This window comes from Bubalus kerabau, chromosome 6 (assembly GCF_029407905.1).
Source record: "Bubalus kerabau isolate K-KA32 ecotype Philippines breed swamp buffalo chromosome 6, PCC_UOA_SB_1v2, whole genome shotgun sequence".
In the NCBI taxonomy this organism is placed as follows: domain Eukaryota; kingdom Metazoa; phylum Chordata; class Mammalia; order Artiodactyla; family Bovidae; genus Bubalus; species Bubalus kerabau.
The window spans coordinates 111,560,770-111,587,360 of NC_073629.1; the positions used below are offsets into that span (position 1 = coordinate 111,560,770).

General features: G+C 48.2%; 1 protein-coding gene across 6 annotated transcripts; it reads right to left on the reverse strand.

Annotated features, from left to right (window-relative positions):
• Positions 1 to 26,591, reverse strand: GJB5 (gap junction protein beta 5). Of its 6 annotated transcripts, XM_055586458.1 has the most exons (4): positions 26,351 to 26,590; positions 22,872 to 23,021; positions 17,278 to 17,359; positions 1 to 1,192 (listed from the first exon to the last, which is right to left on the reverse strand). In XM_055586458.1, the coding sequence occupies exon 4, from the start codon at positions 1,166 to 1,168 to the stop codon at positions 347 to 349; it is 822 nt and encodes a 273-aa protein (XP_055442433.1). In that variant the 5' UTR covers positions 1,169 to 1,192; positions 17,278 to 17,359; positions 22,872 to 23,021; positions 26,351 to 26,590; the 3' UTR covers positions 1 to 346. The 6 variants fall into 6 exon arrangements, with proteins under 6 accessions (XP_055442433.1, XP_055442436.1, XP_055442432.1 ...); XM_055586461.1 differs by lacking the exon at positions 22,872 to 23,021 and having other exon boundaries at positions 1 to 1,189; positions 26,351 to 26,591; XM_055586457.1 differs by lacking the exon at positions 22,872 to 23,021.

Sequence of the window (26,591 nt, forward strand, 5' to 3'; positions counted from 1 at the left end):
TCAGTGAATGAATTGAATTTTATTAAGCCCTGACCGTGGACCCCACACTTTGGAGGCATGTGCACGTATATTCTCTCATTAAAGCCCTCCTCACAGCGCCGGCCCTGTTCAGCAGGGCTCATCATCTCCGTTGTATACAAAAGGAAACCGAGGTTCAGCTCCGGGTGGTAACTTGCGTAAGGTCACACAGCTGGTGCAGGTGGCAGGAACCTGGGGAGAAAGGATTTGAACCCAGGCTACCTGACTCTCCCTCTTGTCTGCCCCTACTCTCAGCTCAGCACCCCCATCCCCAAGGCTGCACCTTGGCTTCCGGGTCCTTCCAACCCAGGCCTGATCAGGCAGCCCCTCACAGCATGGTTTTCTTCACGTGGTCTTGAGGGTGGTCTGGTAAGAGTGGAGGGGGAACATCTGAGCCCAGAAAGATGAGGTCGCCTGAGAGGAGATCGCCCTGTTTGGAAGAAGAGGTGACCCAGTCCAGGCGGTGGTCCAGGTTCTCAGACTGGGCTTTCCTGGCTGCCAGGCACTCCCGGCATCTCTTGCTCACCAGGTAGGCCAGCTCCACCAGATTGAGGACGATGCAGATGAGGGCCGTGATCACCATGAAGAGAGTGAAGATGTTCTTTTCCTCAGGCTTGGAGATGAAGCAGTCCACCACGTTGGGACACGGGGCCGCGTGGCACTTGACCACACGGGGGAGGGTGTATCTGGGGTAGATGGAGTGGAACACGTAGAGGAAGGTGGCATCCACGCCGGCCTTGAACACCAGGCTGCAGACGTATGTCCACCAGAGCCCTCCCCGCTTCTTGCCGGGGTCCAGGTAGAGGCGCCCGCCGTCCTTCCCAATGGCCTCTTGGTGCTTCTTCTCCCGGGCCTGGCGGTAGGCCACGTGCATGACCACGAGCAGTGAGGGGCACGTGACCAGGATGAGCTGCAGGGCCCAGAGGCGCACGTGGGACACGGGGAAGAACTCGTCGAAGCACACGTTGGAGCAGCCCGGCTGGCGAGTGTCGCAGTCGAAGTCCTTGTGGTCGTCGCTCCACACTCGCTCGGCTGTCACCAGGTACACCAGCACGCGGAAGATGAAGACCAGGGACAGCCAGATACGCCCGAAGGCCGTGGAGTACTTGTTGGCCCCGCTCAGGAGCCCCTCGAAGATCCCCCAGTTCATGGTGGCCCCTGGTGTTCGCAGCTACTGCGGAGAGAGGATGATGGTCATTTCCCACGTTTAGAGAGCACTCCCTCTCCTGCTTTATAGAACCGGGTCATCAGCTTTGATCCTCATGGCCATGGCAGAGCTGGGCTCTATCCTCGTCCCCTTTACAGATGGGGGAACTCAGGTTCAGAGGGGTTATGCAGGGTCACCTGATCAGGTGCAGAGGTGGGCCTGGAGCACAGGTAATTCAGCCCAGAACCAACTCTCCCCCATAAAAGTAAGCAAAGCCACCTGCTCCTCCCAGGGCTTAAGGGGGTGGCTAATGCCACCTTCCCTCTCTGTCCTAATCTTGACCCCTCCCTCTCCTCAGTGGTCCAGATTTTGGAATGACTTTTTTTTCCTTTCTGAGCACGGTTCTCTCCCCTTAGGCAGCCTCCTCCCAAGGGGAGCCTGTTCTGTGCCTTTTACTCGGCTTGGGAGATGGGGCTAAAGAGAAGGTTGGAACTTTGTCCCCAAACTCCCATCTGGTCTAACATTAGAAATATCCAGACAGTTGTCCTGCTCATGTGTGACTCATCTGAAGCAAGGCCAATGGCAAACCAGCTAAAAAAAGGAGGGAACATTGATTCTCTTTGTATGTTAGGCTTCATAGAGGAGCCTCGTGTTCTTGTGCTTCCCAAACTGGCATTCCTTGGAACCCTGCTCAGTGGCCTGGCAACAGAAGCAAAGAGAGGATTCCATGTTTAAGAGACGTAGGCAAGCACTGTGTCCAGTGCAAAGTTAAACAGGTCCCTCTGCTTGACCCTGTGAATACATTCACATTATGAGTAAGGGGTCAGAATAGGTAGCACTGCACCAACTCTTCTGATCACAGAAACTTTTTTTTTGTCATCTTGTGGGACAGCCTTGTCAAGACACCAAAATGAGAAATGCCATTTTGGTCAGTTCTACTGGTGAGTTTGTGAACACACAGGAATCCAATTTACCTCCAATTAGGCAACGTGACAATGGTTCAGAGTGAGGAGTGCCTGTGTGTGCTCTTGGAAACTCTGTCAGGTTCCTGGGGGGTCCACTGATGCATGCAGCATGGTCTTAGCCCCCTGGGCTCCCCAGAACCTCAGGGAGCCTGTCTGCACAGCCTCCTGCTTTAAGGGGTTCCTGCTGCCATTTCCAAGTCTGCTCCATATCGGAGGTCACCATGCTGTTCTCCCCTTCACGCCCTGCCCCCCAGATTATCTGAGCACTTGGCATGAATCAGTACAGCAACTGTGCAAAAGGGTACAGGTTTTATTCCCCGTTTACAGATGCGGAAAGTGGAGCACAAAGAGGTTAGTTCATTTGCCCACAGTGACAGAGATGGTAAGCAGCAGAGCTGGGATTTGAACCCAGGCAGGCTAGCTTCATGGCCCACGCTCTGGGTCTGGGCCCCTTTCCTCAGGTTTTGGGAAGCTGCCTGCTGTGCGCAGTCCCTGCCCCAGCCCCACAGATCCCCAGGGAGGGAGGCTGGAGTGACTCTGCCCTCTACCCTGTCTCTCTGTTGTCCTGTCTATACCACCTACAACTTGAACGTGGGGCCCCTGCTCTGAATCACCCGCCGGTCTCTGCTCAGTCCTGCCTGAGGTGGGCAGAACCCCTGGCAGCTTCTCAGGGAGCATCTGAGGAGGCTCCAGCCCAGGGGCTCCCTGCCCAGCCCAACCCAGAGCAGGGGCGGGGTTTCTCAGGCCCAGGCAGGGATGCCCCACCTGCTCAGCTCCTGGCCCCTCTGTGAGCCCCTCTCCCCCTCAGTACCCGGCTCCCACCTCTGCTCACAGCTGAGGAGAAAGGGGGAGAACCCAGAGCAGGAGCGGGAGGCGCCCTTCCCTTCTCCACCGTCAGGATGGCCATGTGCCCCGGCCACTCCCCTGACTCGCAGTCAGCGAAGTCTTCCCGCATCTGGGTGTGCCAGGTGTACCGAGGGCACCTCTGGACACAGATGGCCTTTGGCCTTACCTGAGCGACTACTCCTCAGGGCTCTCTGGGCACCGAGTCCTGGCCGCCAGCACTCCAACTCGGCGGGCAGCCGGCACTCATGTCAGAACCAGGGAGGCTGTTTGGGAAAACCTAGGACAGAGCCCGCAGATTTCGGCAGGCAGCCTGGGTGTGCCGCGGGCCAGGAGGAGGAGCAGCTGGGCCGGGAACTGCCATTGGCTGGGCCCCAGCCTCCCAGGACTGCCTCTCCTGAGGCCCAGGAGACTTATGGTTGCCCTCCTTTCAGGGCGCTGAGCCTAAAAATCCTGGCATCCTCTTGGGGACAACCACAGGTCCACTCTGACCCCCGGCTTGTCTTCCTATCCCTGGCCTTGTGTGGGAGGAGCCAAGGCCTGTCCTCTCCAGAAATTCCTTCTGATTCTTCCTGGAACTCTGTGGGCTGCTCCAGACTCTCCTCCCTCTCCAGTTACTCCTCAGGGCCTTTCGTTCTCACGGCTTCAGTGACCTGTGGAACTGAGTCCCAAATTCTGGCTCCAGCCCACATGCTTTTGCCTATTTATAGCCCCCACCTGGATGCCTTTCCCTCACCTTTCTCCTTGCCTGGCCTACTCTTCCAAGAAGCTTTCCCTGATTGTGCAGCCCCAGATGGCTTAGGGCCTCATCTCAGGGCTTCCACGGCCCTGAGCTTTCACATTATCATCGGATGGCATTGAAATAGTTGAACTTGCTCCAGGTGGGACTCACCTGTTGAATGAGCAAATCAGTCCTCACCAATGGACATTTTTTAGGGGCTTGTCCTCAGCAAGATGCAACACATCAGCCCCAGACCCTCAGGAACTCACCCACTTGGTCTTAATTACCAGCTGATAAGTCCAGCACCAGCTGCACAGCCTCTTACGACTGCACAGATGTCAGGGGACAGTCGCAAGGCCCAGGCTCCCACTGCTGCTGGAATCTAGTTGTCTTTGCACCCTGACAGAGAACAGTCGTGAGGGCCAGGCTCCCATTGCTGCTGGAATCTAGTTCAGTCTTTGCACCCTGACACTGAGCGCATAAGGGCTTACACAGAAAGTCAACCTCTCCTCTACATACACAGCCCCATCTCTCCCCAAAATATGTACACCGAGCCCCTCCCCAAACCCTGCGCAGGTGCCTGTCCTTCACCCTCCACCCCTGGCCCTGAGGAGCTACTCTCTACCCCATTCTTTAAATTCAAGAATCATTCCTGAGATTTGGCTCTGAGCCAGGTACTGTGTTTGGCGCTAGGTTACACGGATAAAGAGAGGATCAGGAGCGGTTGACAGGGTCTCCCTACTTGGGTGTGGGCTCAGTCTCTTCAGTCGTGTCTGACTCTTTGTGACCCCATGGACTGCAGCCCGCCAGGCTCTTCTGTCCATGGGACTCTCCAGGCAAGAACACTGGAGTGGGTTGCCACGCCCTCCTCCTCCAGGGGATCTTCCCTACCCAGGGACTGAACTAACGTCTTGTGTCTCCTGCATTGGCAGGCGGGTTCTTTACCACTAGCACCCCCTGGCACACAGATGGGCCCAGAGACACACAGGTATAAAGATGTCCTTGAGGGGGAACTCCAGTAGAAGGGACTTGGGGTGGGCAAGTCCTGTCCAGAGCAGGTGCCTCCCTGTCTAATGGGGCAGGCAGATGAAGGAATTGCCTGACGGCAGGGGACATCTGCATCTGGGTATCACTCCCCTACAGCTGGAGCTCAAGCACCGCTACATATGGGTCCAGCCCTGGATCTGGAACCTCACAACCCTGGACTTGAACCTCACCTCTGGTGCGTTCAGGTCTGTCTCTCGGGTGCACAATGAGGCATATTGCGCCCGTGAGGTGTGCCCTGTAAGGACAACATGTGCAGTGCAGGGCGGTGGCTTTGTGGCCTGAATCCGGCCTGGCCGCTGCCTCTCCCTGCTGGGCATCAGTTCCCTGTCTGTGCAGTGCGACGGTAGCACCACCTACCTCAGAGGGTTGGCACGAGGATTAGCCCAGCCAACAAAGGCACAGTGCCAGACAGTGCCCGGCACAGAGGAGGCCTTTCCTGCCACTGCCTCTGGCGTGTGAGCTGCCTGCACACGTCTGGCATGTGGTGGGTCCCCATACGGCTTCCCCTCTCTTTCCCTACTCCTCACCTCCTCTTCCCTGAGATGAAGGAAGGCAGAGAAAGGATGGGAGACAGACAGCTCACCAGAGAAAATCTCACGGGATGGATGATGTCTTTGGGACAAAAAGACAGAACCTGGGTCAGGCAGTGCCTGTTGGGGAGTGGGGAGGGTAGGCAGGGCATACCCTGGAGGGCTTCTCGTTAGTGCCTGGATGCAGCCTGTTGGGTTAGCTTCTAAGATGTTCTTTATCAGCAGGTCACTTGGGCCTGAATTCAATGGACGATGTGTCCGAGAGCCACAAACACTGCAGGTCCACAGCAAGCGTGGCACATCCCACACGCACACGCTCTTACACACAGGCCACACTTTGGCCCAGTGCTACACACGTGTGGGGCAGCGCTGGACCCTGGACGCCTAGGATGGGGCCTGTTAGGTACCATGTTAGGCCTCCGTTTACGTTTATGGAATGAATGATGTGTGAAGCGCATGCACTCTGCAAAGAGAGAGACACACACAACTACCCCCTCTGCATTCTTCCTCCACGCTATCACCGAGTACAGGAGAGAGGAGACACGTGACTAGATTGGATATGACACTGTGATCAGAGCCAAAGAGACATGGAACAGAGAGGGAGTGTCAAGTTCTGCCAGAGGAAGACCCAGACAAGGTGACATGTAAGCTGGGTCTTGAAGGACGTGTAGGAATTCATCAAGAGGCAACAAGGAGGAAAGGCCTTTGAGGCAGAGAGCTTAGAGCCTGCAGTGAAAGATGATGGAAAAGCTTTGGAGAGTGGGTTGAAGGAGGGAGTGGTGGGTGTAAGGCGAGTGCAGAGAAAAAGAGAGTGAGCAGGGCAGTCAGATAAGAAAAGGAAATTTATTAGAGGGAAGAGAGAGGGTGACTGGCTCTTAGGAGAACCAGTGTCCTCCCTTTCTGACAGAGTCCTTAGACTCCACCCATGAAAAGCTCTCTGGAAGGATGTCACGTAGCCAGAGGTCTAGAATCTGGTGATCTCGCAGCTTTGAGAAGACAGGCGCCAGTGAGATAACAGGATGCCATTTGGGCAATTTGGTCAGTCTCACAGATCACTGTGATTTATTCTTTGCTTGCTGGCTTGCGAAGTCGACATAACGAGCCATCTTATCAATAAGACCCCATGTGGGCCCTATCAGTGGTGGCGCTAAAAAGCAAGGATGTTCTGGACCAAGAAAGATCTGGAACACTCTGCTAAGTGGTCTGGATTATCTCCTGTGCAGAGGGAGGCCTCAGGGAAGGAAGGAGGCTACGTGATCAGATGAGTATGGTCAGTTCTCATTCTCTGTGGTAGTGATGTTCTGTAAGTCACCACAAACACTGAATTAGCAAATCCAGAGACTTCAGCAGGGGAAATATAGGGGATGGTTCCTACGAGCCTCTGACCATGACATTTTCATCAACTGATCAATATATAACCATGTTTTATGTGTGTTTCTCTTGAAACATACCTTACTTATATACAGTGTGGAATTATTAATGTTGAACTCACAGCCAACAGCACTATAACTCACTCCTGAACAAAGCTCATCCTTCTATCCTTTTTTTATTTTTGGCCTGGGCATGCAGGGTCTTAGTTCCTCAACCAGGGATTGAACCTGTGCCCCCTTGCAGCAGAAGCACAGTGTCTTAACCACTGGACCCAAATATCCCCCCAAAAAACTCATCTAACACTGGTATTTTCTCCCCAAGGCCTGCCACAACCTTTCTGTGCTTGGGAATACCAGACAATTTCAGTGCCATACTTGGAGGCCAGTTTAAACAGCAGAATCACCTCCACAAGCCCAAAAATGTGAAAAAAATAGCAACCAATTGACCTCCCATGGGACATTTGTTTACAGTATCAGCTGAAAGTGGAAGGCAAAGCATCTGCTTGTTCAACCTCAGCTGGGACCTTGCACATCAGGCAACTCAAGCATTCCACTGCCCTGTGCCTGTCCACAGGTGACAGCGAAGGCATTGATTTTGGGGTTAAACAAGTAAATTTTAGTGACTCGATGAACTCACCCATATTGAATCTGTAAACATGATGCTTGTAAATATCTGTAAAAATGATGCTTGTATGTGTAGAAAGCTCCCTCTGTGCAAGAGAAGAGGCATGTGAGACGAGTTTAAAAAAACAGTTTACAGGAGGAGAGCAAGTTGTTGGAGGTGGGGAGGGGAAGATGATGGGAGGTTCTTCCCGGATGTTCGGGAGTTAGTGGGTTCAGTGTTCCACGTGCTGGATGAGAGGGTGTGGAGGGCGGTCACGTGGACTGTTCATAGCCAGCAGTTGGCAGCAATAGCTGGGGAGGTACTTTGGGGCTTCCCAGTCCCAAGGAGGTGGTGGGAGCCACTGGAGTGGACCGGGTGGCTTTGGGAGAGTGTGTGGAGTGAGAAGAGATGATGGTCCAGGCAGAGCTCTCAGGAGCACTGACGTTTTAGGAAGCAGATCAGAAAGATGCTGTTGGAGGAGAAAGCAAAGACAGGGCGGAGAGGAGGAGACCTAGTGTCAGAGAGGCTGTCAGGTCCCTGGGGACTTTTGCTAGAGGGATTTCTGCAGAGTGATGGGGACGGAAGCCAGAGAGCAGTGGGTGGGGAAAGTGCAGACTGCACGTGTTCAGGAAGCCGGCAAGTGAGGGAGATAGGCAGTGGGAATCAGGGCTGGAGAAGGGCTTGCTCCTTCTGGGGAGATGGGAACAGACGTGTCAAAGGAGCTGCTGCAGAGCCATTTGACCTGCAAATAGACCTGCCATCCTCTCCCCTCCGCACTCTGCTCTTTCTTGTTCCCTGGCTCCTTCTCTGCCCTCTGTGTTCCCCCAGTCCTTAGCCCAGGCATTCCCGACTCTTGTCATCACCTCTGACATGTTCTGGCTTGGACTGACCCCTACCTGTTCTCCCAGTTAATGGGTGTAGGGTAGGTGAGAGCAGGAGTCTTTTCCAGCAACCAGTTGTCCCCCCAGGCTCCCTTCTGAATGCACAGGCACCAGGACCTGATACCCTACCAGTTACCTATTAAAACTGCTATTCCTAACAGCGAGCATACTTTGGGTCCTGCAGTAACAAGCTAGGTCTGCCTGTGGGGCCAAGGTGGTGTCTTTTCACTTCCCACTCGGGAGGTGGGGAGGTTGGGTGATTGGGTAATAATGTCAGTTTCATCACTGGATGCCTCCTCTGTGCCAGAAACTGGGCCAAACCCTCTAAATACATCAGGCGTGTAACACTGCCCACTCTTCTCTCTCTAAGAGAGAGAACTACCTCACCCCTCTCTAAGATGTTGCCCACTTGTAGCAGTCATCTTTGGAAAATGCAAAACATGGTAAAACAGGCCTTAAAATGTTCCAGGTTTTTCAGAGTCTCCCCCCATTGTCTTGAAATAAAAAATGTCTTATTGTTGGACTTCCCTGGTGGTCCAGTGGTTACGAATATGCCTGCCAATACAGGGGACATGGGTTCAAGCCTGGTCTGGGGAGATCACACACGTGGTGGGGCAACCAAATCTATGTTCTGTAACTACTGAAGCCCAAATACTCTAGAGCCTGTGCTCCGCAAAGAGAGAGGCCACCGAGATGAGAAGCCCGTGCAGCAACGAAGCCCAACCCAAAATAAATGAAAAATCTCCTGTTGGCTAATATGGCCTGTAAAGTCTTGAGCCATCTGGCCTCTGCCACCCTTTGTTTCCTTCCGTGTTTGTGCTTTAGCACCATGGCCTTCTTTTAGTTCTTAGAATGGAGGAATCTCTTCGTTATCTCAGGGCCTTTGCACATACCTTAATGCTCTTTCTTCATTTTCTCTGAGGAAAGGTTCAGTGACCCACAACAGACTGAGGCCGACCTGCCTGTGAGTGTTTGAGGGTCTCCTGTGGAGGCATGGGTCAGCTGTCGCCTGCTGCAGGGCCAAGGGCACCAGCAGCAGCAGTCTTGGGAGGTTGGCATAAGTCCTCTTGGAGGTTGCCAACAGCCCTCCCATAGAGCCTGTAGGCATGAATCTGAGCAAACTCTGGAAGATAGAGAAGGACAGGGAATCCTGGTGTGCTGCAGTCCATGGGGTCGAAAAGAGTCTAAACAACAACAAAACAACAAGAGCTTGTAGACCCTAGGATTGGGTTGCCTCAGGCCAAACAACGAACAGGGAGGGAGCACAGCAGACAACTGGATTAAAAATTTACTGAGCATGGCCCAGAGCACCAGAGCAAGACCCAGTTTTCCCCTTAGTCTGTCCCTCCCATCAGGAAGCTTGCACAAGCCTCTTATCCTCATCTATGAGACAGAAGAAGCAAGAACTACAATCCACAGACTCCAGAATGAAAACTATAATCACAGAAAACTAACCAAAATGATCACGTGGATCACAGCCTGTGCAACCCCATGAAGCTATGAGCCATGCCATAGATGGACGGGTCATAATGGAGAGTTCTCTGGAGAAGGGATGGCAAACCACTCCAGTATTCTTGCCTTGAGAGTCCCATGAACAGAATGAAAAGGCAAAAAGATATGACATTGGAAGATGAGCACCCCAGGTTGGTAGGTATCCAATATGCTCCTGGGGAAGAACAGAGAAATAACTCCAGAAAGAATGAAGGGGCTGGGTCAAAGCACAAGGGATGTGCCTGGTGGTGAAAGGAAAGTCTGATGATGTAAATAACAATGTTGCACGTGTGCTAAGTTGCTTCAGTGGTGTCCGACTCTGCGATCGATGAACTGTAGCCCATCAGGCTCCTCTGTCCATGAGATTCTCCAGGCAAGAATACTGGAGTGGGTTTCCATGCCTTCCTCTGGGGGATCTTCCTGATCTAGGGATTGAAATTGCCTCTCCTGTGGTTCCTGCATTGTAGCCAGATTCCTTACCACTGAACCAACTGGCATGCCCAAATACCTTTAGTTTCTCTGTAAGAGGAAGCCAATATTCAGTAATTAATGTTTTGGTATCTTATTTGGGAATGACCCAGCTATTCAATAAACTTTCCTCACTTAATTTAGTATAACTCTAGAATTTCAAGTTACAAAAATCTGGAGAGAATATTTTAGACATATTTCTAAAGCATAATCATTCTAAACAGCTTATCTGAAAGCTTCCTCATTTACATTTTCTTTCCTTAAAAGTTTCTTTATATGGAATTGGGCCACCACCCACTGGTGGGAGTGTCATTTAGCTTTCAGTTTCAGTCAGTTCAGTCACTCAGTCATATCCAAGTCTTTGCGACCCCATGAACTGCAGCACGCCAGGCTTCCCTGTCCATCACCAAATCCTGGAGCTTACTCAAACTCATGTCCATTGAATCAGTGATAACATCCAACCATCTCATCCTCTGTCATCTCCTTCTCCTCCCGCCTTCAATCTTTCCCAGCATCAGGGTCTTTTCAAATGAGTTAGTTCTTCCCATCAGGTGGCCAAAGTATTGGAGTTTCAGCTTCAGCATCAGTCCTTCCAAGGAATATTCAGGATTGATTTCCTTTAGGATGGACTGGTTGGATCTCTTTGCAGTCCAAGGGACTCTCAAGAGTCTTCTCCAACACCACAGTTCAAAAGCATCCATTCTTCAGTGCTCAGCTTTCTTTATAGTCCAACTCTCACATCCATACATGACTACTGGAAAAACCATAGCTCTGACTAAATGGACCTTTGTTGGCAAAGTAATATCTCTGCTTTTTCATATGCTGTCTAGGTTGGTCATAGCTTTTCTTCCAAGGAGCAAGTGTCTTTTAATTTCATGGCTGCAGTCACCATCTGCAAGGATTTTAGAGCCCAGAAAAATAAAGTCTGTCACTGTTTCCATTGTTTCTCCATCTATTTGCCATGAAGTGGTGGGACCAGATGCCATGATCTTCGTTTTCTGAATGCTGAGTTTTAAGCCAATTTTTTCACTCTCCTCCTTCAGTTTCATCAAGAGGCTCTTTAGTTCTTTGCTTTCTGCCATAAGGGTGATATCATCTGCATATCTGAAGTTATTGATATTTCTCCCAGCAATCTTAATTCCAGCTTGTGCTTCATCCAGCCTGGCATTTCGCATGATGTACTCTGCATATAAGTTAAATAAGCAGGGTGACAATATACAGCCTTGATGTACTCCTTTCCCTATTTGGAACAAGTCCGATGTTCCATGTCCAACTCTAACTGTTGCTTCTTGACCTGCATACAGATTTCTCAGGAGGCAGGTCAGGTGGTCTGGTATTCCCATCCCTTGAATTTTCCACAGTTGTGATGCATACAGTCAAAGGCTTTGGCCTAGTCACTAAAGCAAAAGTAGGTGTTTTTTCCTGGAGAAGGCAATGGCACCCCACTGCAGTACTCTTGCCTGGAAAATCCCGTGGAAGGAGGAGCCTGGAAGGCTGCAGTCCATTTGGTTGCTGAGGGTCAGACACGACCGAGCGACTTCACTTTCACTTTCACTTTCCACTTTCATGCATTGGAGAAGGAAATGGCAACCCACTCCAGTATTCTTGCCTGGAGAATCCCAGGGATGGGGGAGCCTGGTGGGCTACTGTCTATGGGGTCGCACAGAGTCGGACATGACTGAAGTGACTTAGCAGTAGCAGCAGATGTTTCTCTGGAACTTTCTTGCTTTTTCGACGATCCAGCGGATGTTGGCAATTTGATCTCTGGTTCCTCTGCCTTTTCTAAATCCAGCTTGAACATCAGGAAGTTCATGGTTCACATACTATTGAAGCCTGGCTTGGAGAATTTTGAGCATTACTTTGCTAGCATGTGAGATGAGTGCAATTGTGCGGTAGTTTGAACATTCTTTGGCATTGCCTTTCTTTGGGATTGGAGTGAAAACTGACCTTTTCCAGTCCTGTGGCCACTGCTGAGTTTTCCAGATTTGCTGGCATATTGAGTGCAGCACTTTCACAGCATCATCTTTCAGGATTTGAAATAGCTCAACTGGAATTCCATCACCTCCACTAGCTTTGTTCATAGTGATGCTTTCTAAGGCTCATTTGACTTCACATTCCAGGATGTCTGGCTCTAGGTGAGTGACCACACTATCGTGATTGTCTGGGTCATGAAGATCTTTTTTGTATCATTCTTCTGTATATTCTTGCCACCTCTTCTTAATATCTTCTGCTTCTGTTAGGTTCATACCATTTCTGCCCTTTATTGTGCCCATCTTTGCATGAAATGTTCCCTTAATATCTCTAATTTTCTTGAAGAGATCTCTAGTCTTTCCCATTATATTGTTTTCCTCTATTTCTTTGCATTGATCACTGAGGAAGGCTTTCTTACCTCTCCTTGCTATTCTTTGGAACTCTGCATTCAAATCGGTATATCTCTCCTTTTCTCCTTTGCCTTTAGCTTCTCTTCTTTTCTGAGCTATTTTTAAGGCATCTTCAGACAACCATTTTGCCTTTTTTGCAGTTCTTTTTCTTGGGGATGATCTTGATCCCTGCCTCCTGTACAATGTCATGAACCTCTGTCCATAGTTCTTCAGGGACTCTGTGTATCAGATCTAATCCCTTGAATCTATTTGTCACTTCCACTGTATAATCAAAAGGTATTTGATTTAGGTCATACCTGAGTGGTCTAGTGGTTTTGCCAACTTTCTTCAATTTAAGTCTGAATTTGGCAATAAGGAGTTCATGTTCTGAGCCACAGTCAGCTCCAGGTCGTGTTTTTGCTGACTGTATAGAGCTTCTCCATCTTTAGCTGCAAAGAATATAATCAATCTAATTATCACCATCTGGTGATGTCCATGTGTAGAGTCTTCTCTTGTATTGTTGGAAGAGGGTGTTTGCTATGACCAGTGTGTTCTCTTGGCAAAACTGTTAGCCTTTGCCCTGCTTCATTTTGTACTCCTAGGCCAAGTTTGCCTGTTATTCCCAGTATCACTTGACTTCCTACTTTTGCATTCTAGTCTCCTATAATGAAAAGGACATCGTTTTTTGGATGTTAGTTTCACTGATTCCTAAAATGTCGATGTTCACTCTTGCCATCTCCTGTTTGACCACTTCCAATTTGCCTTGATTCATGGACCTAACATTCCAGGTTCCTATGCAATATTGCTCTTTACAGCATCAGACCTTGCTTCTATCACCAGTCACATCCACAACTGGGTGTTGTTTTTGCTTTGGCTTTGTCTCTTCATTCTTTCTAGAGTTATTTCTCCACTGATCTCAAATAGCATATTGGGCACCTACCGACCTGGAGAGTTCCTCTTTCATTGTCCTATCTTTTTGCCCTTTCATACTGTTCATGGAGTTCTCAAGGCAAGAATACTGAAGTGGTTTAGCATTCCCTTCTCCAGTGGACCACGTTTTGTCAGAACTCTCCACCATGACCTGTCCATCTTGGGTGGCCCTACACTGCATGGCTCATAGTTTCATTGAGTTAGACAAGGCTGTGGTCCATGTGATCAGTTTGGTTAGTTCTCTGTGATTGTGGTTTTCAGTCTGTCTGTCCTCTGATGGATAAGGATAAGAGGCTTATGGAAGCTTTCTGATGGGAGAGATAGACTGAGGGGGAGATTGGGTCTGGTTCTGATAGGCAGGGCCACACTCAGTACATATTTAATCCAATTTTCTGTTGATGGGTGGGGCTGTGTTCCCTCCCTGTTGTTTGACCTGAGGCCAAACTATGGTGGAGGTAAGGAAGATAATGGCGACCCCCTTCAAAAACCAAGTGACCTCCTTCACTTAGCTTGCTGATGTGTTATAAAGAATGTATACTGAAGCTCAAGTATTAGTCCACTATCTTGGACTGATTTGCTTCTAATTAATCCATTTCATGTCCTCAGGCTACCTCATTCCTTCAAAGTTTGTGCCCTGCCCCTTCCCTCCTATTTTATCCCCCATGCCCCACCCCCAGATTTTACTCCCATACTCTTATTGGAAGCAGAAGGGTGATGTCCATCTTATGTAACTGCTTCAAGGCTGAGCAGGGGTGTCCACTCTGCCTGTCAGGGAGTGAAAATCTCTGGACTGCGATGTGGGGGCCCCAGGGGCGGGGCGGTTTCTGATTTTAGTCAGTTTGGGCTGGAATCCTTGCATAACCATCACCTTAATGAGGAGCTATTGTAACTGCTTCTATGCCTTCCTATGAATCGTGTTGATAATGAAGGGCTTCTCTGGTGGCTCAGATGGTAAAGAATCTGCCCATGATGCTAGAGACCTGGGTTTGATACCTGGGTTGGGAAAATCCCCTGGAGAAAGGAATGGCAACCCACTCCAGTATTCTTGACCGGAGAATTCCATGGACAGACAAGCAAGCTACAGGCCATGAGATCACAGTCAAACACGACTGAGTGATTAACACTTTCATTTTCCTTGATAATGAAACACTTTTTGTAACAGCATCAGAGTACAAAAAGGTATGGTTAAACATCTGATTAATTGATAAAGAAACTGGGTTACAGGAGCCAGAAGTATGAATGATCATATTTAACATACAAAATAATGCTAGCGAAATGTTTCTCTTTAAGACAACTTGGGGGCCATCTCATGTGTCCCAAAGCTAGCTGGAAATCAAAAGAACTTTAATTAAAATTTGATATTAGGAAGCTTGTCAAAAAGTTTTAAAACACTTGATTAAGATCATCAGTCAGTGTGAGACAATATACTTCCTTAAAGTGACCACAGATCTCAAAGGTAAATCATACAGATCACTTAAAGGCACAGAAACTCACATGATCTGTCATCAAAAGTAAATCATACAGATCACTTAAAGGCACAGAAACTCACATGATCTGTCATCAAAAGTAAATCATACAGATCACTTAAAGGCACAGAAACTCACATGATCCTTCATCAAAAGCAGTGTTTCAAGAATACTTGAGGGAGAAACCAAATCCAGTCTTGTTCTAGTCCCTTTCTAACAAAAAATCCATTTATCCAACTAAACTGGGTCCAATCTCAGAGAATCCTAATCATACATAATTCAATATCTGATTTCTTACATCTTCTACTGAAAAACACATATCTTACTTTTCTTAGAAGTTCTTCTTTTGTTTTTTTTTTTTTTTTTACGTTGAGTTACTTTTCTTGTTGACAAATCTGTAAAAGATGGAATAAGGTCTTATTTGACCTCTAATACACCTGGGTGCAACAATAATACTATACTTAACATTGATAACTCTAAGGACATTTCTATATTAATCAAACCAACAAGTTTAAGCCACTTTCAATAGTAGATATCAATTCAGTACTGAATCTTTCCCAGATCATGGGTCCTAAAATTTATCTTGGCCAATTTTCTATAGATTTAATTTTAAGTGCTTACTTTCAAGTCAATTAAAATAGTCCATTTACAAGTTAACTTTTACATAAAGACTGAATGAGAAATCTCAATTTTTTCCTCTTGAGTTCAAAAGGCTTTTCCCCATTCCCCACTCTATTTTTTTCTCCCGAGGGCCTGGGCACAGGGAGAGAAATACCAGTTGTTTTTCATGGGGGCATAGTTGAAGATCTCCTAGTCTTGTAAAAATACCCTGAAGGGGTGGTGGCTTCAAGATGGAACAAATCTTACCCATAACAAGGCTGGTCAAAGAGGGAAAATCCCAACCACTCTTTTGCCACAGGCAGAGCCTGAAGCAACGGGGAAGGGTTTCCTGCTGTTGCCACGTGTGAGCCCTGTCTTGTTACCAATATTTACCACAGTCATTACGAGTACTGACATATAGATCAACAAACAAACATTAATATCAAGTAGTAATCTGATACTGAATATTTCCCAGTTCACATGAACCTGAAATCCTTTAGCTTAATTTCTCTTGCACTTAGAATTGTTTGATTTTTAAGTGCCTACCTCCCAGTGGTAAAGAATCTGCCTGCCAATGCAGGAAACTCAAGAGATACAGGTTGGATCCCTGGGTCAGGAAGATCCCCCGGAGAAGGGAATGGCAGCCCACTCCAGTATTCTTGCCTGGAGAGCTCCATGGACAGAGGAGCCTGGTGGGCTACAGCCCGTGGGGTCCCATATAATTGGACACAACTGAACACCTAAACATGCACGTACTTTTCTTTAAGCCAATTAAATAGAGCTCACTTACAAATTAATCTCAGAAGCAATAAAAAGAGACAAAGATACATACTGAGATATACATATATCCAAACAGACACAACAAGAGATCTCATAACTTTGTTTTCCAAACTTAGTCATGAATCAGATATCATAATATAAAACACTAGTTTAAAAATAACAGTTGGAATAAGAAAAAAATTTTAAGGCTTCTTTTCCTGTTTTTTTTCTTTTTTTCTTTTCATTTTTAGGAATTAAAGATGGTTCAGATAAATGTCCCTGAGATCCATGGTCTCAAGGCACAAGGAAAGAAAAGCATCTTCTCCTAGTAGGACAATTTCATAAAAATTTTAACCAGTTTTCTCTGGAGTCTAAAGAATATTGTGGCAATACAGTAAAAAAAAAAAAAAAATCATCTTTTTCTGTGGTCATAGTTTCACAGCCCAAATTTAGACCAGTGGTCAAATTGGCCCTGATAACAAGAGCAGACTTGTCCCAGCAGGGATTTTTCCTCTGGGGAGGTGGGGTCTTGGTATGATCAGCCCCAGACTGTTAATTATAGAAGAATCCTGAACCTTAGGGAACTTCAGTCTATTTTCTCATCTTGTGGCAATAAAAATCTAATTGTAAGAGGGTCATTTTTAGGCCTCTTTTTTGGGCATTGGATCATAGCTGTATGTCCACCTGTCACTTAAAATGTTTCCAAAGGGCTTCTCATGCTGTGAGTGGGAGCTTAGAGGAAGTGCTCCCCGTTTCAGCTCAGGCAATTTGTACCAGATGTCAGTGTGCTCAAACCAAAAGAGCCAAACCAAGCCAACCAAACTGAAGCAGAACCTCACCAGCTGGAAGTCACACTAGAAATAAAATGGATGGCAAAGAGATGCCCAGAAGTCAAAAGCCAAATGGCACAAATGCCCTCAAATGTGACTTCCCAGTCCCACTAGACATGTGACCTTGTCCAACGCACACCTTACAAATGGAGTTGCCTTTCACAGGGAGAGCTCCCCAAATTGGAATCAAAGTTTCCCCAAACAGGCAAGGTCAAGGAAGCCCTGGTGTGCACTCCAGGAGACTTACCAAATTGCTGGCAGGTGTGTTGCGAGGTACCAAATGCCCTCTTTCTGATCCTCCAGAAGTAACGTCTTCTCGGAGTGGAAGTCTGGGGCAATGCAGAGAAGGGAAAACGAAAGTATCCTCAAGACAAAGAAAGCCCGGGCAGCTGCTAGGGCAACCTCTGCCCTGTTCTCCACGGCAGCCTCGAGTTCCACAGCCAAGGTGGTGGACGGGGTGTGACCAAGGCCCAACCCTACAGCAGGGGAACCCTGACCATCTGACCTCAGAGAAATCCTCCAACCTTCTACTCCCCTGGAGGAAGCTGGTGCAGAGAGAAATCCCCAAGCATCCAATCAAGCTGAGTGGCCCTGAGGGGCTGCCTGCCAGTGATCAGATCCAGGACAAGCCCCCAGGTTTGTTGCCAAAATCTTGGCTTTCTGTGCATCCATGTCAAACAGAAACACAGAAACAGAGTAATGGAGGAGAAGTAAGACTGGCTTTATTACTTTGCCAGGCAAAGGGGAACAGAGCAGGCTGTACCTCAAGAGCCGAGCCGGATATTGTAAAGAACAATGTTGCTTAGGAACCTGGAAAGTTAGATCCATGAATCAAGGTAAATTGGACGTGGTCAAGCAGGAGATGGTAAGAGTGAACACTGACATTTTATGAATGTGTTACATTTTGCACATTTACATTTTATGAAACAGTGAACTAAAATGGAAGGGGAATGGGTAAATTTAATTCACATGACCCTTTTATCTACTACTGTGGGCAAGAATCCCTTGGAAGAAATAGAGTAGCCCTCATAGTTAACAAAAGAGTCTGAAATGCAGTACTTGGGTGCGATCTCAAAAAAGATCGAATGATCTCTTTTCGTTTTCAAGGTAAATCATTCAGTATCACAGTAATCCAAGTCTATGCCTCAACCACTAATGCTGAAGAAGCTGAAGTTGAATGGTTCTATGAAGACCTATAAGAATTTATAGAACACACAAAAAAGTTGTCCTTTTCACCATAGAGGACTGGAATGTAAAAGTAGGAAATCAAGAGATACCTGGAGTAACAGGCAAGTTTGGTTTTGGAGTACAAAATGAAGCAGGGCAAAGGATAACAGAGTTTTGCCAAGAGAACACACTGGTCATAGCAAACACCCTCTTCCAACAACACAAGAGATGACTCTACACATGGACATCTCCAGATGGTCAACACCAAAATCAGACTGATTATATTCTTTGCAGCTAAAGATGGAGAAGCTCTATATAGTCAGCAAAAACAAGACCTGGAGCTGACTGTGGCTCAGAACACGAACCCCTCATTGAAAAATTCAGACTTAAATTGAAGAAAGTAGGGAAAACCACAGGAGCATTCAGGCATGACCTAAATCAAATTCCCTTTTGATTATACAGTGGAAGTGACCAATAGATTTAAGGGATCAGATCTAGTAGACAGAGTGCCTGAAGAACTATGGATGGAGGTTCATAACATTGTACAGGAGGCAGTGACCAAAACCATTCCAAAGAAAAAAAAAATGCAAGAAGGCAAAATGATTGTCTGATGCTGCTGCTAAGTCACTTCAGTCATGTCCGACTCTGTGCGACCCCACAGACGGCAGCCCACCAGGCTCCCCTGTCCCTGGGATTCTCCAGGCAAGAACACTGGAGTGGGTAAAGATTGTCTGAGGAGACTTTAAAATAGCTGAGAAAAGAAGAGACGTGAAAGGCAAAGGAAAAAGACATACCCAACAGAATGCAGAGTTCCAAAGAATAGCAAGGAGATAAGAAAGACTTCTTAAGAGAACAATGCAAAGAAATAGAGGAAAACAATAGAATGGGAAAGACTAGAGATCTCTTCAAGAAAATTGGAGATACCAAGGGAACACGTCATGCAAAAAGATGGGCACAATAAAAGGGAGAAACGGCAAAGACCTAACAAAAGCAGATGAGATTAAGAAGAGGTGGTAAGAATACACAGAACAACTATACAAAAAAGGTTTTAATGACCCAGATAATGATGATGGTGTGGGCACTCAACTAGAGCCAGACATCCTGGAGTGTGAAGTCAAGTGGGCCTTAGGAAGCATTACTAAGAACAAAGCTAGTGGAGGTGATGGAATGCCAGTTGACCTATTTCAAATCCTAAACGATCATGCTGTTAAAGTGCTGGACTCAATATGTCAGCAAATTTGGAAAACTCAGCAAATTTTGGACTGGAAAAGTCAGCTTTCATTCCAATCCCAAAGAAAGGCAATGTCAAAGAATGTCAAACTACTGCACAATTGTGCTCATTTCACATTCTGGCAAGGTAATGCTCAAAATCCTTCAATCTGGGCTTCAGCAGTACGTGAACTGAGAAGTTCCAGATGTACAAGCTGGTTTTAGGAAAGGCAAAGGAACCAGAGATCAAATTACCAACATCTGTTGAATCATAGAGAAAGCAAGAGAGTTCCAGAAAAACGTCTACTTCTGCTTAATTTCAACTATGCTAAAGCCTTTGACTGTGTGGGTCACAACATGCCACACCACCTGAGCTGCCTCCTGAGGGGCCTGCATGCAGGTCAAAAAGCAACAGTTAGAACCAGACATGGAACAACGGACTGGTTCAATATTGGGAAAGGGGTACATCAAGGCTGTATACTGCCCCCCTGCTTATTTAACTTCTATGTGGAGTACATCATGTGAAATGCTAGGCTGGATGGACCCCAAGCTGAAATCAAGATTGCTGGGAGAAATACCAACAACTTCAGATATACAAGGAAATCATTCTAATGGTAGAATGTGAAGAGGAACTAAAGAGTCTCTTGATGAAAGTGAAAGAGGAGAGTGAAAAAGCTGGCTTAAAACTCAACATTCAAAAAACTAAGATCATAGCATCTGATCCCATCACTTCATGGCAAATAGATGGGGGAAATGTGGAAAGAATGACAGATTTTTATTTTCTTGGGCTCCAAAATCACTGGGGATGGTGACTGCAGCCCCGAAATTAAAAGACGCTTGCTCCTTAGAAGAAAAGCCATGTCAAACCTAGACACTATCTTAAAAAGCAGAAACATCATCACTTTGCTGACAAAGGTCCATATAGGCAAAGTGAAAGTGAAGTTGCTCAGTCGCGTCCGACTCTTTGCGACCCCGTGGACTGTAGCCTACCAGGCTCCTCTGTCCATGGGATTTTCCAGGCAATAGTACTGGAGTGCATTGCCATTTCCTTCTCCAGGGGATCTTCCCGAGCCAGGGATCAAACTTGGGTCTCCCACATTGTAGACAGACGCTTAACCGTCTGAGCCACCAGGGAAGTCCATATAGTCAAAACTATGGTTTTTCCAGTAGTCATGTTCAGATGTGAGAGTTGGACCATAAAGAAGGCTGAGTGCTGAAGAACTGATGCTTTTGAATTGTGGTGCTTGATTCTTGAGTGTCCCTAGCAGAGCAAGGAGATCAAACCAGTCAATCTTAAAGGAAATGAACCCTGAATATTCACTGGAAGGACTGATACTGAAGCTGAAGCTGCAATACTTTGGCCACCTGATGTGAAGAGCCAACCAATTGGAAAAGACCCTGACGGCTGGGAAAGATGAAGGCAGGAGAGGGGATGACGTGGTTGGATGGCATTACGGACTCAATGGACATGAGTTTGAACAAACTCTGGGAGACAGTGGAGGATAGGGAAGCCTGGCGTGCTGCAGTCCACGGGGTTGCAAAGAGTCAGAAATGACTGAGTGGCTGAACAAGCTAGCTAGCATCAAGTTCCAGACATAAACGTCACTCTCAGAAAAGCCATCCTCAACCCTTGTAACTAGGTCAGGTTCTTTGCTTTTTATTCTCTTTGCATGTGCTTCTCCCTTGTGTCCCTATCACAGCTGCATCCCTAGAGTTATCGGTGTGCTTGTGTGTTTCATGTCCTTTTCTCCTTTAGACTATGATCTTCACAAGGACCAGGCCCAGAGGCTGGGCCATGGGAACCATGCTCGTTGCTGCATCTCCACCACCGGGCATGGCACCTGGCACATAGTAAGTGCTTTATGGATATTTGAAGATGAATGGAGGAATGATTCTGGTTGTCAAAAGTAAAAAAGCCACAACACTGCCAAATCCTTGGGCACGAGGGTGCTGAAGTGATACAGTTTTGAGAGCTCAGGCTATGGAACTCAGCTGCCTTAATTCCCAGCCCAGCAATCCTTCTTACTTCCCGTTCTGTAGACTCTGGCTATCTGGTTGGTTGGGTGGACATTCTTATTTTCTGCTGGCCCCAGGTGGGCACATAGCCATGCTCTTCCTTTGGGGCCCTAGACCCATTGCCAGTTGGTTCTTCATCTTCTTTATTAGAAACAAACAAACAAACAAACAAACAAACTTTGACTTTTTGGCCACACTGCACAGCATGGGGGATCTTAGTTTCCAGGCCAGGGATTGAACCTGCACTCCTTCCATTGGAAGTGCAGACTCCTAACCACTGGAGTGCAGGGGGAAGCCCCCCTCTGCCAGTTCTCCCTAAGCTCCAATTCTCAGCCAAGGGGGCTGGAGCTGGTTTTGCCCCTTGGCCTCTCTACTATTTCTGTGACTCTGGGCAGACTGGATCTTGGCAGCAGTGTGACCCACAATAGCTGAAGCTGGGGCCCAAAGGCTTCCACGGCTCTGCATCCCTCCAGCCAGGCCCACAGTAAGACTGAACTGATGCCCCAGTCACCGGGTGTCCTGCTGTCTTTGAGCAGCTTGTGTGACCTCCTTTGCAGAGGGTGGGGAGGCCGATGTACAGTTCTTGCCGTTTTGGCCACTGGTCACCACATTCTCCAGGGCTGGCATCCCAGGGCCAAGGACCTCCCTCTGGTCTCTGGCCTGGATGCTCAGCACCTCTGTGCAGTCATAGCCTAGTGTGGGGACCATATGGCTTATTGCAAACAATTGGACAGATCTGAATTTAAGTTTTGTTCCATCCGGTGGTCAGTACAGGTAGTGAGTGCTGTCAGAAACCAGGCCATTTCTCCTTTACCCGCTTTGTTTTGATGGTTGAGGGGACTTTTGTAAAGCCTGGTGATTTATAGCAGGAGGGCCCCCAGCGCCCAGTGGCCAGCACCCGCCTCTTGGCTGAGGCTCTCTTGGCTTCTGGGACCCCTCTGTCTGTGTATGGGGCAGCCTGGAAGTACCAGGGGGTTGATGCCTTCCCAGGGGCAGCCCTCAAATATTGATGGGTGGAAGTCAGGGCATGATTCCTCTAGCCTCCTCCCTGGTGGGTTGAGATAGCTATCTCAACCACATCCTAATCTTCCCCAGACTGAGTTCAATCCCCAGCATGACCGAGCCCAGTTGCTCACAGAAACTCACTCAATTACATACCCTTCACCATTTTCCTTCCATTCTCGGCCTTACCCCCCATTCCCATGGTCATGTTTCCTGGGATCACCTCCCCAAAAAGCAACTGGCTTGCAAATCTGCATCTCAGACTTGCCTTTTGGAGGGGCTCAAACTAAGACATCTGTTGTTGAACAAGCAGCAGCCTCATTCCTGCCCAATTCGATTCTGCCATCCTTACACTCACCAGCAAGCCTCATAAGCTTGCTCTTCTATGGACTGTTGACTGGCCCAGGGTGAAACTGACCTGAAACTGAGCTCATGAGTCACACTTACCTTGCTCAGTAGGTCAGCCCAATGTGACAATGTCACCCACGCTGATCTACCAAGGGTCCTTCCCTGAGGCTTTTGAACATGGGCAGGGATGAACACTGTGAGAAGTGAGGCTCTGGACCAGCTGGCAGCCTGCTGTTTGGAAATGCTGCTCTGCTGGGTGAGACGATAATCCACAGACAGAGAGGAAAGCAGAAACAAAAGTAGAGCAAGTGAATGCTTGGGAGACACTTGTGTCCCTGGCTCCATTTGTCTTTGGAACCCAGTGTTGTTCCCTACTGCTGCTGCTAAGTCGCTTCAGTCGTGTCCGACTCTGTGCGACCCCATAGACGGCAGCCCACCAGGCTCCCCCGTCCCTGGGATTCTCCAGGCAAGAACACTGGAGTGGGTTGCCATTTCCTTGTCCAATGCAGGAAAGTGAAAAGTGAAAGTGAAGTCGCTGAGTCTTGTCTGACTCTTAGTGACCCCATGGACTGTGGCCCACCAGGCTCCTCCATCCATGGGATTTTCCAGGCAAGAGTACTGGAGTGGGATGCCATTGCCTTCTCCTGTTCCCTACTACATGGTTCCTTTGCCCAAGTCTGTTTAGTTTAGAGTTCCGTTTTTCCAGTAGTCATGAATGGATGTGAGAACTGGACCATAAAGAAGGCTGAATGCCAAAGAATTGATGTTTCGAACTGTGGTGCTGGAGAAGACTCTTGAGACTCTTGGACTGCAAGGAGTCCAAAAGTCAAACCAGTCAGTCCTAAAGGAAATGCTGAAGCTGAAGCTCCAATACTTTGGCCACCTGATGTAAAAAGCTAACTCATTGGAAAAGACTCTGATGCTGGGAAAGATTGAAGGCAAAAGGAGAAGAGGGCAGCAGATGATGAGATGATTAGATAGCATCACTGACTCAATGGACATGAGTTTGAACAAACTTTGAAAGATAGTGGAGGACAGAGGAGCCTGGCGTGCTGTAGTCCATAGGGGTCGCAGAGAGTTGGACCTAACTTAGCAACCGAACAATAACAACATTTGCAACCAAGAGTACTCTGTGTGACCTTGGGTTTGCCATTTAACAGAGTTTGGTGGATATCAGGTGTTGGAAAAGCGTTTGCTGACTGACAGACACTCTCCGGAACCTATTTTCCTCATTTGCATATTGGGGTCAATAATAATTACTTTATAGATTGTTGAAAGGATAACTGAGACAATGAAACGGAGAGGGCTTTGAAGGATCAGACCTAAGCAAAGAAGCAAAGAGCTCCCTTCTGCCCAGAAGACTGGCAGGGATGGAGTAGGGGTGGTGGGGTAGGGGTGGTGAGGGTTAGGAGGGAAGAGCTGGTGACGGGAGGCATCTTGGGTGAGGGTGCAGAGTCCTGCTGGGTCTGTGACTGGACAGGCCTGCTGGCCAGTAAGAACTGCATGGAGGTAATGATGATGATGTGAGTAGAGTGGGAAGAGAAGCTGGGAATTACTATTTTTTTTTTTCTTCCTTTTGAGAGAATCAATAAGCAGGGCAGGGAAGGAAATTAATGTTTATTGACTCTTACTTATGAATGTGCACTGGGTCTAACTCCTTGCACACATCAGAGAATACCAACTGGTGACCTGGAGGCAAATGTTTTGTTTGGCCTTCCTAGACCTTAAAGAAACATTTCACTAATTGCCAATGTACACAAATCTGGAGATTCCACATGAAAAGATGGTTGGGGGATGCTCTTGAAAAACTAGAAGTTTAGCAACATGGGGCCCATATTCCCTGTGGCATCAATAGCTGGAGTTACGAATGGCTGCCCGCTTCTGTATTCTAAATACAAGAGAAATTAGCTTAAATGAATTTCAGGTTCACGTGAACTGGGAAATATTCAATATTAAAAATCTAGTATTAATGTCTGTTTGCTAATCTAATATAGACATGTCTAAGAGTCATTAACATTAAGCACGGTATTTTCATTGTGCCTAGGTTTAATGTCCTGGAGGAGGGCATGGCAACCCGCTCCAGTATTCTTGCCTGGAGAATTCCACGGACAGAGGAGCCTGGTGGGCTGCAGTCCATAGGGTCCAAAGAGGCAGACACAGCCGAGCAACTAAGCACAGCACAGCCCCCCTCTGACAAGGCCTCTGCGCTCCAGTTTGAACTGACCCCACCAGGCCTCTACACTCCTGTACGGGACTTGCCTGGCTCTACAGTCATTTGAGATGGTAATTTTGGACATTTACAACTCATCTTCCCAACAGTTTTGCAAGGTGGGTACCCTTAGCCCCATTTTACGAGCAAATGGAGGTTCAGAGGTGAAACTATCTGCTCCAGATCACACAGTTAAGAAATGATGAAGCTGGGATGGTAGGTCAATTCTTACTGACCCCGAAGTTCATTCTTCTGTCAAAACACAGGGGATGTTTGGCTGCAGGTAGAGAGGAGGAGGAGGCAGAGAGGTTTGGGATCAGTGACTGGGAAGAACGGGTGCCATGGATAGAAGCTGAGAGATCGGAGAGGCGGGGAGGGGGAAGATGATCTAGTCAGACCTGAGCATTGCCAATTTGAAGGGACCCCAGGCTGTCCAAGACAAAGGGGTCTGTTCCCAGGGGACTTTTAGGACATGGAAGCTGGTGCTGGTGTCTGTGGTAAACAGAGAAATGGGTGGTTATTGAGGATTCGCTGAGAGGAGGGAGGCAAGAATGATGTCGGATGTGTTACTGAGAACCTGGGTGGCTGGTGCTTCGGGACATCAGGAGGAGCAGGGGCAGACAGTGTGTCCAGATTTGGAGAGTTAAGGGCCAGTGGAATGAATGTACATGCGGAGATGTTCCAGGGAGAGCTGGCTGAGTGAGGCTGGAACACAGGCAAGCTCCAGGCTGGAGGTAATGGTCTAAAGATTAAGCTGTGATGAACAAGCAGACAAATGGCCCAGTCTGGGGTTTTGGGGGGCAGTGGGGTGTGGTGTGGTGGGGGTTAGGGGGGATGGGGTAGGGCAGGGGGTGGAGTGGGTGGGGTGGAGGGGTGAGGGACACAGGGCCGTAGTCCTGGTAGAGGTGGGAGGGATGCCCCTGCTCACTTTCTCTGACCTTCTGCAACCTAATGAGGACCCCACCCCGCCCGGCCCAGCGGGCTTCTCCCGTAATCAGCTTCCGGCTTCTCTGTAATCAGCTTCCCTGGGGATGTTTGTGGGAAATGGATGAGCGTAAGGCAGGCGGGGAAGGAGGGAGGAAGAACTGGTTATCGCTTCCCCTCGGCTCCAAGTGGATAATTACACAGTTCTCTGAGCCCCAGGACTGGGCCAGGCGGCAATCCATACACACAGCCTCTCAGAATTAATGGGACTCCAAGGGGTTTGAGATGGGGGAGGGCCAAGGCTGGGGGTGACTGAGGGGAGATGAACTAGAGACAGGAAGCCGCTGAGTCTGAAAGTGTCTGCAAAAGTAGGGTCAGAAAGAGAGATGGAGAGAGAGAGGGAAGGAAAGAGCAAGGAAACTGAAGTTCAGAGAGGTTAAGTCACCTGCTCAGTCACACAGCAGTGAGGTAGAGCTGGGCTTTGGCCGGTCTGTCTGCTTCCAGAGCTCCTAGTCTTCCATCGCTCTGTGGTTCAAGCCTTTGTCTTCACTGGGAAGTAACTGGGAAATGGGTCTGCAGGAACCCCCAGGCCACTACCTGGGGAAGAGCTTTTGGTTTCTGGAGACAGTGAAGAAAGAAAAGGGGGCTGGTATTACTTGTCTCTCAAACCTTGGCTCAGACTGAGA

Coding starts and splice junctions, on each gene's coding strand:
- GJB5 (XM_055586461.1), bottom strand. CDS start 1,168: ATGAACTGGGGGATCTTCGAGGGGCTCCTGAGCGGGGCCAACAAGTAC.